At 42.9% G+C, this 15,110-nt stretch overlaps 1 protein-coding gene across 10 annotated transcripts in view; it reads right to left on the bottom strand.

The window, feature by feature from the left end:
- ADD1 (adducin 1) overlaps positions 1-15,110 on the bottom strand; it is a gene marked incomplete at its 3' end in the record, with an annotated part of 148,223 nt that overhangs the window by 41,728 nt on the left and 91,385 nt on the right. For all 10 annotated transcript variants that reach the window (XM_082259471.1, XM_082259474.1, XM_082259473.1 and 7 more), the window contains exons 5-9: positions 10,094-10,174; positions 9,619-9,768; positions 8,018-8,161; positions 7,834-7,932; positions 1,516-1,686 (exon numbers count right to left, since the gene is read on the bottom strand). In XM_082259471.1, the coding sequence (XP_082115597.1) occupies positions 1,516-1,686; positions 7,834-7,932; positions 8,018-8,161; positions 9,619-9,768; positions 10,094-10,174 (645 nt within the window). The remainder of the gene's footprint in view (positions 1-1,515; positions 1,687-7,833; positions 7,933-8,017; positions 8,162-9,618; positions 9,769-10,093; positions 10,175-15,110) is intronic.

Genomic DNA, 15,110 nt, shown 5'->3' on the forward strand with positions numbered 1-15,110 from the left:
CTTTGGGGGGGAGAAAAAAAAAACAACAGGTTAATTTTTATTTGGAGTTCCTTTTGTATGGTATCTCTAAGAAGTGTGTAGTAGTTGTTTCAGTACCAATAAAAAAAAAAAAAAACACTCAAGTACAATGCCTGCTATAGGGTAATAATATGAGAAGCTAATCACCTGATCCTAAAAATGATCTCATGTATAGAAGGGTGCAACAGGCATCTCCAGCTGAGAATATTGTCGAAGGAACTCTAAAGAAAATACTAAAACCTTAGAAGTACAGCTAGACCAAAAGAGGTATTTTGACTTGCCTGTAAATTCCATGTCTTGGAGTACAGTACAAGACAGGCGTGGCACTCATTGACCCTGGGTTATAGGCTTGTCCCTTCAGGTGACTAAACACTCGAAAGATTTGGAGGACATGCGCACTGGGCGCCTTTCCCTTTAACCACTTCTTGACCAAGCTATAGCAGAGTGACAACTACAGCATGGTAGTCTAGTTCTGGGAGGGTGTCATATGACGTCCTCCCATGATCGCGCCTACTGTGGCGTGATATACGATCGCTGTGTCCTTAGGACACAGCTGATCACAGATTGGGGTAAAGGGCCAAATCACAGGGGCTCTTAACCACATGATCAGCTGTGTTTAATGACAGCTGACGATGTAAACACAAGATGGTTATCAGCATTCCTTTCCTCACGATGACAGCGTGAGGAGAGGCAAACCGATAACCGGCTTGTGTGAAAGGGAAATCGCCAATCAATGCCCACCAGTGCGGCCTCCTCTATGAAGCGGAGGGTGTCAATGGACACGCCAACATCGAATCCTATCTGCTAAAAAACAGATGGCGGTCGGGTTTAAACCGATGGAGGAGAGCGGGCTGTGTCTGTGTCCACTCTGCATCAGCAGAGGGGATACGGACCAGCCATCCGCCTGCTCAGCGGGGATCAGTGGACAGACTCCCCACTGAGCAGGCAGACTCCAACAGAGCCTGCCCTGTGTGTAAAGGGCCTAACACAAAGACACCTACAATTTGACAATTTCATTTGTTTTGGAAAAAAATCAATCTGCTTTGTCAATATCAGTAAAAAACAAGTAAAACCTTGGTAAGCAGTACATTGCTGATCACATTCTGAAGTTCCAGCGGTTAAATATTTTTTTAACTGTCAAACCTAACCCTGGCTTCTAAATACAACCTTTCCCTTCTCAGTTCTTACTTTACTATAGTAACGTAGTTATTTGGTTTCTAGTCTCAATGTGGTCAAAAGGTTATTACTACAATCTGTACTAAAGCAGCTAGATTTATCAGACCTTTAAAAGCATTATAAACTCTCACAAATCTAAAGGATAAATGAGGAATGGGAATTTGAAGGCACCAACAAAATTATTCACAAATAAAATGCATAAAAGTTTATTGTACAAAGATTAAAATGAATGGGATGTGGCACCCCTAGAAAATAAAAGCTGCCTGGTCGACAGTTACATTGTAAACAAAATAATTAAAAATCACTACAGCATCATCCTACCAGGTTATCCAGCATTCTCATGAGGGCTTCAAACTCCTGCTCTCCAACAAGCCACTTTGGGTGTGTCACTCCTTCCCCAGATGGTGACTCAGGTGCTCGGGATTTCTTGTATTTGGTGGGGTCTAGTAGTACTAAGTTGTCTGGACCTCCTGCACTGGCCAGGGTGCGTACCTTTAAACATGAGGAGACAGAATTAGCTGCCATACCAATATAACACAGCACAATTAGAGCAGGTTTAAAACCATCACTTCACAATTCATTTTTAAACATCTTTTTCACTCCATTAAAACCTGAGCGTATCATTTTCAGGCGTTTTTTTCAGCATTGACCTCTAAAAAAATGCTTGTAATCTGCCAAAAAAGAAGCTCATGTACTTTGAGCTTCAGGCATTTTGTTTCAGGCGACAAAACAATCATATGTGAACAGGGACCATTGAAATGAATGGGATTTTGTTTGTTGGGAGTTTTGAGACTTCAGAGATGAGCGTTTTATGAGCTGAAAAACACTCCGGTGTGAACAGGGCCTAAAGGAACAAAAAGAGTGATCACTCTCCCAGAACTGGTTCAAAATGTGTTGTCCTCATTTAAAAGCATAATGAGCAGACATATCCTCCGATTTTTCTCTCTCTTGCTCAGCGTTCATTACCATTTTTAGTTGACAGTGCATAAATGTTCACAAAATTTCTCGTCCAATTTTTTTTTTTTTTGGGGACATTTGTTCCTAGACTTCTGGGTTGTCAGCAACTTCAGATCATGCGTGGTCTTTCATATCCGATTTTTCACGGACGTACTGCATACACAAACGAAAATTGGTCGTCTGGGGACAGACGATAAAAACTTTGGCGTTTGTCTCTCCGTTTTTATTTCGTTGAAAATATCGGCATCGGCTGCTGAAAGTTGTGTACACACTAGGCGAAAATCATACAATTTTACCTCGGACGGGAATTTTTCGGCAGATTTTCTACTAGTGTGTACCCCACTTAAGGAAATAGATATTTTTTTGTGGAAGCCTGGCTAACTTTACATTGGGTTTTAAAAGTGACACTTAAAGCAGAAACTTTACCCAGAACAGTTTAATTACAATTAATGTGCTTTAACCACTTCAGCTCCAGGTTTTACCCCCTTCCTGACCAGGCCGTTTTTTTAAATGCAGCACTACATTGCTTTAACTGACAATTGTGCGGTCGTGCAGAGCTGTACCCAAAAAAAAAAATGTGTTTTTTTTTTTCCCCCTCAACAAATAGAGCTTTCTTTTAGTGGTATTTGATCACCTCTGCGGTTTTATTTTTTGCTCTATAAACAAAAAATATATATATTTTTTTTAATTTTTGCTCTTAAAACATATCCAATAAAAAAAATTAAAAATCTAATTTTTTCATCAGTTTAGGCCAATATGTATTCTGCTACATATATTTGGTAAGAAAAAAAATCAGAATAAGTGTATATTGATTGGTTTGTGCAAAAGTTATAGCGTCTAAAAACTATGGGATATATTTATGGACTTTTATTTTATTTTTTTCTTATTACTAGTAATGGCGGCGATCAGCGATTTTTAGCGGGACTGCGACATTGCGGCAGACAAATCTGACACCAGGTGACACTTTTTGGGTACTTGTGTCCAAAACAGTGATCAGTGCTAAAAAAAAAATGCACTGTTACTGTATAAATGACACTGGTAGGGAAGGGGTTAACACCAGGGGCACTCAAGGGGTTAAGTGTGCTCCTAGGGAGTGCTTTAAAACCGGGGGGGGGGGGGGGGGGGAGTGGATGCACTAAAGGGAAAAAAGATGTGTTGCAGCTTAGCTGCAACACAAGATCTCTCTTTTACTCCCTGACAGAACAGCAGTCTGCCTTGTTTACATAGGTAGAGGGCCATTCTGTCATTCCTCCGAACAATCGCCAGACCAGCTAATTGGCTCCCGATGTGTCTAATCACAGCGGGAGTGGCACTCCGGCGGCGCAAGTGCCCCCTATATCTCGTGCACGAAACCACGTCGATGTGTGTGATTTTCTGCAGCCAGGCCGCCCTGCAGTATATATGCGATGGGCGGTACGGAACTGGTTAAAAAAGGGTAATACATCACACTTGAATTATGCTACTAAAATGAGTGCATGCTGTAAATTGCCTCAAGCATTACTCCTGTTTCTTCCTGCTGGAGGCCACCATTTTGTTGCCCTCACTCCCTCATTGGAAACTCTTCCCCCTCACCCTGGTCTCAATATTATATGTCACTTTCTTCAAATAAAATATGTATATTTCCAGCTTTGTTTGTATGTCTTGGCATAGCTAGAAAGAAAGGCTGATAGAAGTTTTACAGAGCTGAAGATCACAGGATGTCCATGAGGGAGAAACATAGAATGTGTCGGCAGATAAGAACCATTTGGCCCATCTAGTCTGCCCAATATATCTGAATCCTATGAATAGTCCCTGGCCCTATCTTATATGAAGGATAGCCTTATGCCTATCCCATGCATGCTTAAACTCCTTCACTGTATTTGCAGCTACCACTTCTGCAGGAAGGTTATTCCATGCATCCACTAATCTCTCAGTAAAGTAATACTTCCTCATATTACTTTTAAACCTTTGCCCCTCTAATTTAAAACTGTGTCCTCTTGTGGTAGTTTTTCTTCTTTTAAATATGCTCTCCTCCTTTACCGAGTTGATTCCCTTTATGTATTTAAAAGTTTCTATCATATCCCCTCTGTCTCTTCTTTCTTCCAAGCTATACATGTTAAGGTCCTTTAACCTTTCCTGGTAAGTTTTTTCCTGCAATCCATGTACTAGTTTAGTAGCTCTTCTCTGAACTCTCTCTAGAGTATCTATATCCTTCTGGAGATATGGCCTCCAGTACTGCGCACAATACTCCAAGTGAGGTCTCACCAGTGTTCTGTACAGCGGCATAAGCACTTCTCTCTTTCTACTGCTTATACCTCTCCCTATACATCCAAGCATTCTGCTGGCATTTCGTGCTGCTCTATTACATTGTCTTCCCACCTTTAAGTCTTCTGAAATAATTACTCCTAAATCCCTTTCCTCAGATACTGAGGTCAGGACTGTGTCAAATATTCTATATTCTGCCCTTGGGTTTTTACGCCCAAGGTGCATTATCTTGCACTTATCCACATTAAATTTCAGTTGCCAGAGTTCTGACCATTCTTCTAGTTTTCCTAAATCCTTTTCCATTTGGCATTTCCCTCCAGGAACATCAACCCTGTTACATATCTTTGTGTCATCAGCAAAAAGACAAACCTTACCATCGAGGCCTTTTGCAATATCACTTATGAAGATATTAAACAAAATTGGTCCCAGTACAGATCCCTGAGGTACCCCACTGGTAACATGACCTTGTTCTGAATGTTCTCCATTGACTACTACCCTCTGTTGTCTGTCACTCAGCCACTGCCTAATCCACTCAACAATATGGGAGTCCATGCTCAATGACTGCAGTTTATTGATAAGTCTTCTATGTGGGACAGTGTCAAAAGCCTTACTAAAATCTAGATATGCAATGTCTACTGCACCTCCGCCGTCTATTATTTTAGTCACCCAGTCAAAAAAATCTATAAGATTTGTTTGACATGATCTCCCTGAAGTAAACCCATGTTGTTTTTCATCTTGCAATCCATGGGATTGAAGATGTTCCACAATCCTATCCTTTAATAGGGTTTCCATTAATTTGCCTACTATTGATGTCAGACTCACTCAGAAAGAAGTGAATCAGGGGGATAGGATACTATCCTTGTAAGTGAATCAGGGGGATACGATACTATCCTTGTAAGTTTAACTCTTGTGTCTCCCTGGCAGTTAAGTATGCCCTGTCAACTCTCCTGCTTTTTCTATTCTCCCTCCCCAGTCTGTGTTTACTCAGCATAGTATGTCATTCCTGTTGCTTTCTTCCTCCTTGAACAACAGTAGATCTTAAAGTGGTTAGCTGAGCAGCCTCTAGTGGCTCTGCTTTTGGGCACAGTGCCAAGAAAATGACTCCACTGAGCATGTGCAGTGCAGGATGAAACAGTGCCTTGAAAACTGGATTTTAAACAGTATAAGCACTTATTTTGACTGTTTTGCCACGCTATATCTGCAAAAAAGGGGCACACTGAAGTGATCCAGAAGGACTTCATTTTCTGACTAAAGTTCCACTTTAAACTACATTTACCAATCTGGTTTTTGACACACTGGGGAAGTGTTAGGCTTTTTAGGTTTTAAATTACTGTCTGCGCCTCTGGTTAGTGAAATTTAACAGAATTTGTCAGCGACAACGAAGTAATGCGGTATCTACATAGCAACGGATATGGACTACAATAAAAGCCCAAAGTTTCCAACTATCCCAGCAGAAGTCTTTTCAGAGGAAACGCGCTGGAGAGGAGGCGTGTCGCGCCGCCACCCACGTTATCCGAAGCCTCCGTGCTGCAGCCGGACACAGGATACCGACAGGCTCCACACATATATGCCAACACCAAGACCTGTTTTCTGTAAGTACATTTGCCTATGCTTTTTTAATAAACTAAGGATAATGCACTACGGGCGGTTCATTTGTTTCATTACATGGTATGTACTGGAGCCACAAGCTGAGATATATTATTAGAAGAGTGTATAATCTGATAGTCTGGGGAACACTCAGGAGGATATCAACACCATTATCCAATCCAACCAGGAGAATCACCTGAGACACGCAAGTTAATAAAGGCATCTGGTAAGAGGCTCTATTGTGTGTCACACCAGGGTGAACCGTGCATGCCAATGCATAGAATTAATGCCTAAAAATTCTATTTATCTGGTAAGCAGGATTGTCAGCTGGTGGTGGGATCCTTTATCACTTCAATATCACCTTTCTGAATATCTCAAGTATACATATATCAAGAGACTTCAATCTTCTTGTTATCACCCGATGGACTTTGATTTTGTTGAGAATCACAGTTTTGAACATCTGGTCACTTCAGTTGTTTTGAATCGTTTATTTTGATATTTGTACAGCATTTTTGTCACATTTCACACATTCTATATGTAGTGTAAATTCAACATTTGTTGTCTTACACATTTTGTTTAGCGCACCAATTCACCATTGCATATCTATTTAACATAGCAACTGTTCTAAAGTCAAATGGTCAGTTTACCATAATCAGAGTTCAGTAAACATAGCTCCATAGACGGTCAGAAGTAGAATATTTCCTGAAGCCTATGCTATGTAGCTGCTTCCGCTTCCTGCACCGCCAACCTAATTCAAACCTTCAAATGAAGGTCTGAATCGGATTGGAGATTGCAAGACCAATACTTTATTCGTTTAAAAAAAGAAGAAGAAGTTATGTTTCCTGTATGGAAGTTTGATTTTCAATTTTGACTTGGACATACCGTTTATATGCAGCAGTGAATTTTTAGAGTTTAAGTTAAAAGTGAATAAAAAATAAAATAAAAAAACACTTAGTACATGTGCATTTGAATACGGTTTCCCATATTCTCCTGCACATGTCAGGAAGGAGCAGCACTGAGAGTCTCCCAGGCTCTGCTGTATCCCCTTGTGATATCAATATAAAGCAGCAGGCAAGCACAGGATGATCTCATCAGTTTACTGCTGCTTCTTCAATATCCAATCAGCAAGTGGGGAATCAACCAAGGAAAGAGGATGCCTTTAGCTATCCCCCCCCCCCCCCAGTCATCCTAATTTAGATGAGCACAATGGGAAGAGGTGTTTAACTCCCTATAGAGAGGACACCTTCCGCAGCTTTACCAGTAGGGTATTACAAATGGGTGCAGCAAGAAATGGAGATACTGAAATTATGATTTTGGATGGGATTTCCACTTTTGTAAAAAAAATATAAAATGAATAAATGCTGTAAACTAAGGTTGCCAGGATGCTAAATATTATGTATGTTTATAGAAATGCAGAAGAGTACATATGGTGCTTTTTTCTGCTATTCCTTGGATTGATTTATAGAAGCATTAGTTATGGTTTGCCAAGTTTTAACCAACTTAACTTGAAAAGGTTTTAGATTATGTTTTCTGAACTTTATGAGATGACTTCAGACAAGTTTAATTTTTAATTACGCATACAATAAACACTTCTAAGAATTTGAGAGGTAAAAGTTAATTCAGACAAGGTCTTTTGGGCACCAGTTGCCTCCTGCCGCCCCTCTGCCCCCCGCCTCCCCAGACTTCTCTAGCCCAGATCTCTCTCCTCCATCTGACATTCCCGAATTAAACCTTTAAAAAAATATATAAAAGTTAAATTCAGTCCAGTCATTTCTCCCCAGAATATTTTGAATATATAGTTAGTTTGAAAAAAGTCTATCTAGCTCAACCAATATACTATAATTTACTTACCTGAATTTCACAGGCTGACACAAGATTGTGAATATAATAGAAAGCTTCTTCTACTGTCTCTCCCATAGTTACCAGTCCATGGTTTCGGAGTATTAGTACCTGGAACAAACCATCCACAGACATTTTACAAACCATAAACTATGGAGGAAAAACCTGATTAAAGTGACATCAAGGAAGCACTCACTTTGCTTCTAGGGCCTAAATTCTTTTGAATTAATACTTTTTCTTCTTCATCAACTAGTATACCATGATAGTCATGATAGGTCACCTCTCCTAGACACAAGGCTTCGGGAGACAGCGGCAACAAGCCGCATTTCATTGCGGACACCTAGAAGATATAAGGTGGAAAATGGGAATATTCAAACACAACAAGACAAAGCTCACTAGAAAACCAAACACAAACTAGTAAAACTGGGTGAAAGAAAAGGCACGTGCCTTACTCAACTATTGACAAGGGCGAGCACTTCACACTAGGACTCTGGTACATTTGCCACCTTGTGCTGCCCATCACCTAATAATCTGAGTCAGTACCTTTTATCTAATAACAGGTTCATGTTAAAAAGTTTTATTGCAATCTTATAGCGTTAAATGCACTTGCATTTAATAAATTAACCACTTGACCTCCAGCAAATTTATCCCCTTCATGACCAGGCCATTTTTTTTGCGATACGCACTGCGTTATTTTAATTGACAATTGCGCAGCCGTGCTTTTTTTTTAAAAAAAAAGACTGACGACAATTTGGGGGGGGGGGGGGGGGATTATAGTGTGGACACTATAAAAGTTATAGTGTCCACAAACTTTGGGATATTTTTATTTTCTTACTAGTAATGGCAGCGATCAGCGACCTATAGCGGAACTGCGATACTGTGGCGGACATTCTGACACCTTTTGGGGAACAGTGACACAAATACAGTGATCAGTGCTAAACAATATGCATGGTCACTGTACTATTGAGACTGGCTGGGAAGGCCTGTATTTCTGTGTACTGTGGGAGGTGCTTTTTAACAGGGAAAGGCATGGATCCATATCCCTGCTTTGCAGAGACACAGGATCATTACCTTCCCTCCTGACAAACGGCGGTCTGCCTTATTTACATAAGCAGATCTCGGTTCTGCCTCTGTACCGAACAATCTGCAGGAGTCCGCGGACATCGAGTCCACAGAAACCGCCGATCAGCTCCTGCTGTGAAGAATCACAGCAGGAGCAAGCCGCATTTGCGCACACTACACGGAAGAGTCGGATCACGTGTATATATACACACTTGTGTCAGGCGCAGAGGTGCCACCCTGTAGCAGTAAAGCTGCTATAGGGCAGACTTTGAGTGCTTAAGGTATGTGTATTTTTTTTTTAACTAACCCCAATTTCTCCTTTAAGGTTTATAGTACTTTTTCTTTGAATAGTTTTATTACAGATGACTTCACTACCACTAAAGCAACAAGTGTTTTGCCACCCTTTCCATTCCACTACCGCTGACCACAGGCCACTGTCTCTCTGCTACTGGCTATAACAATGTAAATAAAGCATTGCAAAAAGAAAGGGATCATATTTATTAAACCATTATGCAGGCTGAGGGTGACCTTCAAGCCACATTGCATGTAGTATAGTGGGAACAAACGGTACCATTTGCAAATGTAGGACTAAATCTATGTGATAAATAAAACATGGTAAGGCAGCCTTTGTGCTTAAAATATTGGGGCTTGTTACCATTTTGAAAAATGGAATCCCTTTAACAAAGCAAGTAGGAAAACCCAGACATAGAAAAAACAGACTTCTTTCATACTCACTGCAGCACCGGCAGGGGTGTGGATATGAACGATGCATTTTACGTCAGGTCGTGCAGCATATATAGCAGAATGCAAAGTGAAACCAGCTTTATTCACTCCTAAGTTAGTGCTGCCGCGGTCAACCATTTCACCTTGCAGGTTGATTTTAACCTAAAAACACAAAAGCATGATAGAGAGGAGGTCTTGAAAATCATGAATGTTTTGTAAAATTTGCTTCAGTCAAGTGATTTCATGCACACCAAAATCAAGATACCTATTTTGAGATATTCATGAACTTAGGCCCTGATTCATCAAGCTTTAAGCACGAATGTGCTAAAATGCCGTTTCCAACAAAAACCTCACAGAACCCCGTTGGCAAAAGCAGTGAAATACTGCTGGTTTTTGTGAATGGTTACAAAAACAAATATGCTATTCTTTAACCCGCCCTTGATAAAAATATGGTACATGTGATACCGATGGATATAAAGATACTTACCAGACTAGATGCAGTAACTTCACTGTACAGGAGTCCAAAGGGAACAATCAGGAAGTGTTCTTGCTCTGAACTCACTCTGACCTATATCAAACACAGAACAGAAGACAATAAGCATTCCACTGCCCAATAGACTCACTCATACATGTATGAACGGCTTATTTAAAATATATTTCGATTTAAAAAGGCATTATCCAGAATGGGTCACATATGGAAACATAAAAAAAAAAAAAAAAAAAAAAAAAAAAAAAAAAAGTTAGCTTCTGTCAATCACAGCCCGTGAGCAAATGAGGAGAGAGCACAGAGCACAAGCCACACTCCGTATGTAAATGGACGAAATGGCCAAAAGAAGCATCCGCAGATGCCAACACATCCACTTTGGGCTTCGCCCACTGAAGAATTCCTTCTGCCAGAGCCCACAGATGCTTGCTTCTTGTTCCCCCTTGTCGGTTGACATACGCAACTGCTGCGGAATGGTCTGAGCGGACCATTGTGTCCCTGTAGTTCTGCCTGGAAAGCTCAGAGCCAGCTCGACTGCTCTCAGTTCTCTCCAATTTGAAGATCGCCTTAATTCTTCACATATCCAGGACCCCTGCACCAGTTGGGAGTCCAGGTGTGCACCCCACCCTGTGCCACTTGCGTCTGTAGTGACGACTCTGGATACTGATGGGACCCAAGAGAGACCTTGGGAAAGGTTTGAGACCCTTCACCACCAGAAGGATCTCTTTATACACACTGGTAGGTGCACTAAGGATAGCAGAGAGCCCTGACTGCGGTCCCATACCTCCAAGATGAATAGTTGTAGAGGGCGGAAGTAAAGTCCCACTCACTGTACCGCTGGGATTGCGACTGTCAGCGACCCCAGTGGCGACATAGCTTGTCTTACTGATATAGATTGATTGCTTTGTAAAAGGTTCATGACTGTCTGTCTATCTTCTGACTCTTTTCTAAAGGAAGAAAGACCTTTTGAAATGTGGAATCTAATTTGTAGCCCAGAAAGGTGACCTTTTGCGCGGGTACCAGACTGGATTTTTTCCAGATTCAGGAGCCACCCCAGGCTCTAAGAATCGCCTTGCCACCAGTAGGTCCCTGGACAGCTGCTCCTGAGAAGGGGCAAACAGGAGCCGATCGTCCAGGTAGGCAATGACTGAAATGTCTCTGAGCCACAAGGAAGCCAAGGCTTCTGCCATGACCTTGATGAAAATGCAGGGGGGAAGAGAACAGTCCGAAAGGAAGGGCCTGAAATTGTAGGTGTATCGTGCCCTCTTTTGTCCTTATGGCCAGCCTGAGAAACTTCTGACACCCTTCCGATATGGAAATATGCAGGTAGGCGTCTCTCAGGTTTAACGAAGCCATGAAGCAGTTTGGAGGAAGGATAGCCCTTATTGAGATGGCATGCATCCTGAATCTTTTGTAAGCAATTGAGACGTTTAAGGGCTTTAAGTTCAGGAAAAGTCTGTACTTGCCTGAAGGTTTCCGCACGACGAAAACGTGGGAATAGAACCCTCCGCCTAACTCTTTTGGTGGTACCTTCCCCGCGACCCTCTGTTCCTCCAGCTCTTTCAGGGAGGAGAGTAAGGCCGAAGCCCTTTCCGTGCATTTTGGTAATTTGTACCTAGAAGCCCTAGTGGATTCACCATCCACCCCTTCTGCTTCTGACTCCCCCTGGGAGCCTGAAGGTGTATACACTAAATGACATTCTTCACCCTGTTTTTCAGTACCCCCCAATGTTTCTCCACTCGTAGAGGGTACCACCGAAGGGGGTGGAGCATTTTCCTGCTGTGCTGGCTGACGGGAGTTCTGGGACTGAGGAAACTGTACATTTGAAAATAAATCCTTATATGACTGAACGGTGCTAGAAAGCTCCTTGACAGATGCATTTAGATCAGTACACTGTTCTGCCGAATGTTCCCTGACTAGGCTCTCCACACACTCTTTACAAAGTGCCTTGGTCCAGGATTCCCCCATAGTGGCCTTGCATGATGGGCATTTTCTCTTGGAGCTATGTGGTGATTTGGATTTGTCTGAGGTCTTACTCTGAAATACAAAAAAAAAAAAAAAAAAACTGGCTAAGCACCTATACTGGGGCCCCCAGTCAATAGCACAGCATGCCCCATCAGGAGTGTACTAGGGACCGACCACCATCAGGGTCCCAAAGTTACCACCACAAACTCTCCCTCCCCCCCCCCTACAGACCACTGGGGGGGGGGGGGGGGAGCTACACCATGGAGCTAGTAAGGGAACACCACCCCAGGGTTCTCTTACCTGAGGATGGATGTAGCTGGCTCCACTAGCAGCAGTCCCTGAGGCCTGTGCCTCCTACAAATCCAGTTGAGGTCGGAGCCTGTGCCTGTAGCTGTGCCCCAGCTTACGGCCTGCACCAGCCGTTGTCCGGGCCACTCTCCATTACCGCGCCCGGGAACTGGAAGGGACGGCTATCGGCGGAAGTGCCCGTCTCCCCCGGAAGTGACGTCACCCGTCATCCGGTCCAGCCGGAGCTCTATGCTGGCCGCAAGTGTGGGAGGACCAGCTGCACCTCCGCCACGCTCTCCCCAAGCATGTAGAGCGGACCCCTGCAGCCTCAGGTCCCCACTGCGGAGAAGCTGGGGCAACGTTTTAGGTGGCCAAGGTAAACCGGGTCCCTACCCAGATTTCAGCCTCCATTGGAGAGGCCTTAGCTACTCCCCTCCAGGAAACACAGCCTCAGCCCCCTGGTCGTTCAGCCCTTGGTTCCTGGTGGTGTCTCCCCACCAGAGGAAACACCAGAACTGAAGGGTGTCGGCTAACAGGGGGCTTAAATCTGTATAGATGGGGCGTGTTTCCTGAGAAGGGAGGAGCCAGGGTCTCTCAAAAGGTGGCTGTCCTGAAAGACGATAGGGGAAGAAACTGAGTACCTATAGCAGAGGGAGGGGGCTATACCTCCTGGGAATGACCATAGGCGTAGTCAGTCAGCCTTTTTCCTGCCTAGTGTCCTACTCCGGTAGGGGGCAGTATAACCAATGGTAAGAAGATCAGGAGCGGTGTCCATCAATGAATGAAAGAGAAACTAGGATACTGGTAAAGTTTTTTATTTTTAAAAAATATCAAACGTACTTACCTGCTTAATGCAATGGTTTTGCACTGCGCCATCCAGATCTTCCTCTTCTCGGGTCCCCAGTCGCAGCCCCTCACCCCCTTGTGTGCCCTCATAGCAAACTGCTTGCTATAGGGGAACGAGACAAAAGAAACAGAGCACGATTGGGACCCACCCCCTGCTCCCTCCTCACTGGCTGAGTGCTTGCTGAAGGTTTTTTACTTTAATGTAGAATTCATTAAGGTAAAAAAACCTTCTGTCTTTAGAAGCACTTTAAAATAGAAACTTCCAATGACCTTCCACTGCCAAATACCAGAGATATGCGTCACATCACTGAATTATGCATCGGCACTTAGTAATTTTACCTTGGTCTCTATGCAAAGTTCCACAAATATCGGTTAAAACCATTGATATCCGCCTAATGAAGCTTCCTGTGATGGTGTGGCAACAATACGGCATTGCTCCTGAATTCAGAGGCCTATTACCACTCACATGTAGGCTGTGCCTGCTTGCCATTACAGTGGGATGAAAAAGGGGGTGTGGCTATAATTATCATCACTGCTGATTCACAAGCCTGTATGTTGTCGATCAGTTCCTGGCCACACCCAGTTCTGCCCATGGTTTTGGTTGCTATAACCTTCCAACTTTAAGCTGCAGTGTCTGGGAGGGGGAGCGTGTGAGGCATAAAATTGATGGTTTGGCTCAGCAATGGAATGTAAAGAAACGTTTTTGTTTACTTTATATGGCTTGTGCGTCATAGTAGATGGATTTGATACATTTTAAACCTGTCATACAGGGGAGTTCACAGCTGTACTTTAATTTTAGCTCTTGTTCACACAGCCACAACAAAGTCGCATGACAAGTCGCTCTCCATTAACGGTAATGGAACCGTTATAAATCGGTGCGACTCAGGACGCTCCAACCTGGAAAAAGGTTTGAGGCGACGTCATACTTTGAGGTGACTTCATCACAACTTGCATTGAATTCTGCTAAAGAAGTCGTATCCAAGCCACGATTAAGTCACGCAGGGATGTCTGCTTCAAAACTTTAAAGTCGCACTGGTGTGAACCGGCACTAAAAGTCACAAAAGGTTCTCCAGGTTTCGATTTATTCTGAACCAGACTGCACTGCTAACACAATCCTGCTGTAATGCAGGTAAAAAGATTAGATCTAATATTTTCCTCTGCAGATGTCCATGCAAAGACTGGAAAAAGGAGCAAGCATGAGCATTTCATGACAATGGATGGAGATCAGTCTATATACATGGGCTCTGTTTTTACTCTAACTGCAACAAGGTAAAACAAAATGGCAAACATTAGTACACCGTTATGGGATTTACACCTGCAGTGTCAAAGTAAGAATACAACTTCCTTCATATTGCTCCAGCTGCATCATTCATTATGTTGTCGAAATCTAGAGAGTGAGCCTGGGTTCACACTTCCATGGCTTTGAAATCAGACATCCCTGTGGGACTTCATCGTGGCTTGCATACAACTTCTTTACCAGAAGTCAATGCAAGTAGTACTGAAGTCGCATCAAAAGTAGTGCAGGAACCTTTTTCTAAGTCGGAGCGACTTGAGTCGCACCGATTAGAACAGTTCCATTGCAGTTAATGGGGCGAGATTTGTCATGCAAATTTAAAATCTCAATTCGCATGAAGTCGCAGCAGCGTGAACCGGGGCCAAATGTCTTTGTACTGACCTAGAAAAGAACCTGCCTTTTTAATTCATTTTGCTGGCTTTGTTCTCACATGTTGTTCTGTCAGGAAGACTTTAGTCTCTTAAAGACCTTTAAAGCTCTGCTGACAGAAATCCAGGCTGTAACAGGAGAATTCTAGATCCTTCATTTTTTCACTCTCTTATTAAATCTTTATTGCTCTGACCAAAAAGGTGCACTAAGGTAAAAATAGGACAGTGTCAGTAGGTCAGGCAGACTCAACCATTTTTA

The sequence above is a fragment of the Pelophylax lessonae genome (genome assembly GCF_965119305.1).
Source record: "Pelophylax lessonae genome assembly, chromosome: 1".
NCBI lineage: Eukaryota > Metazoa > Chordata > Amphibia > Anura > Ranidae > Pelophylax > Pelophylax lessonae.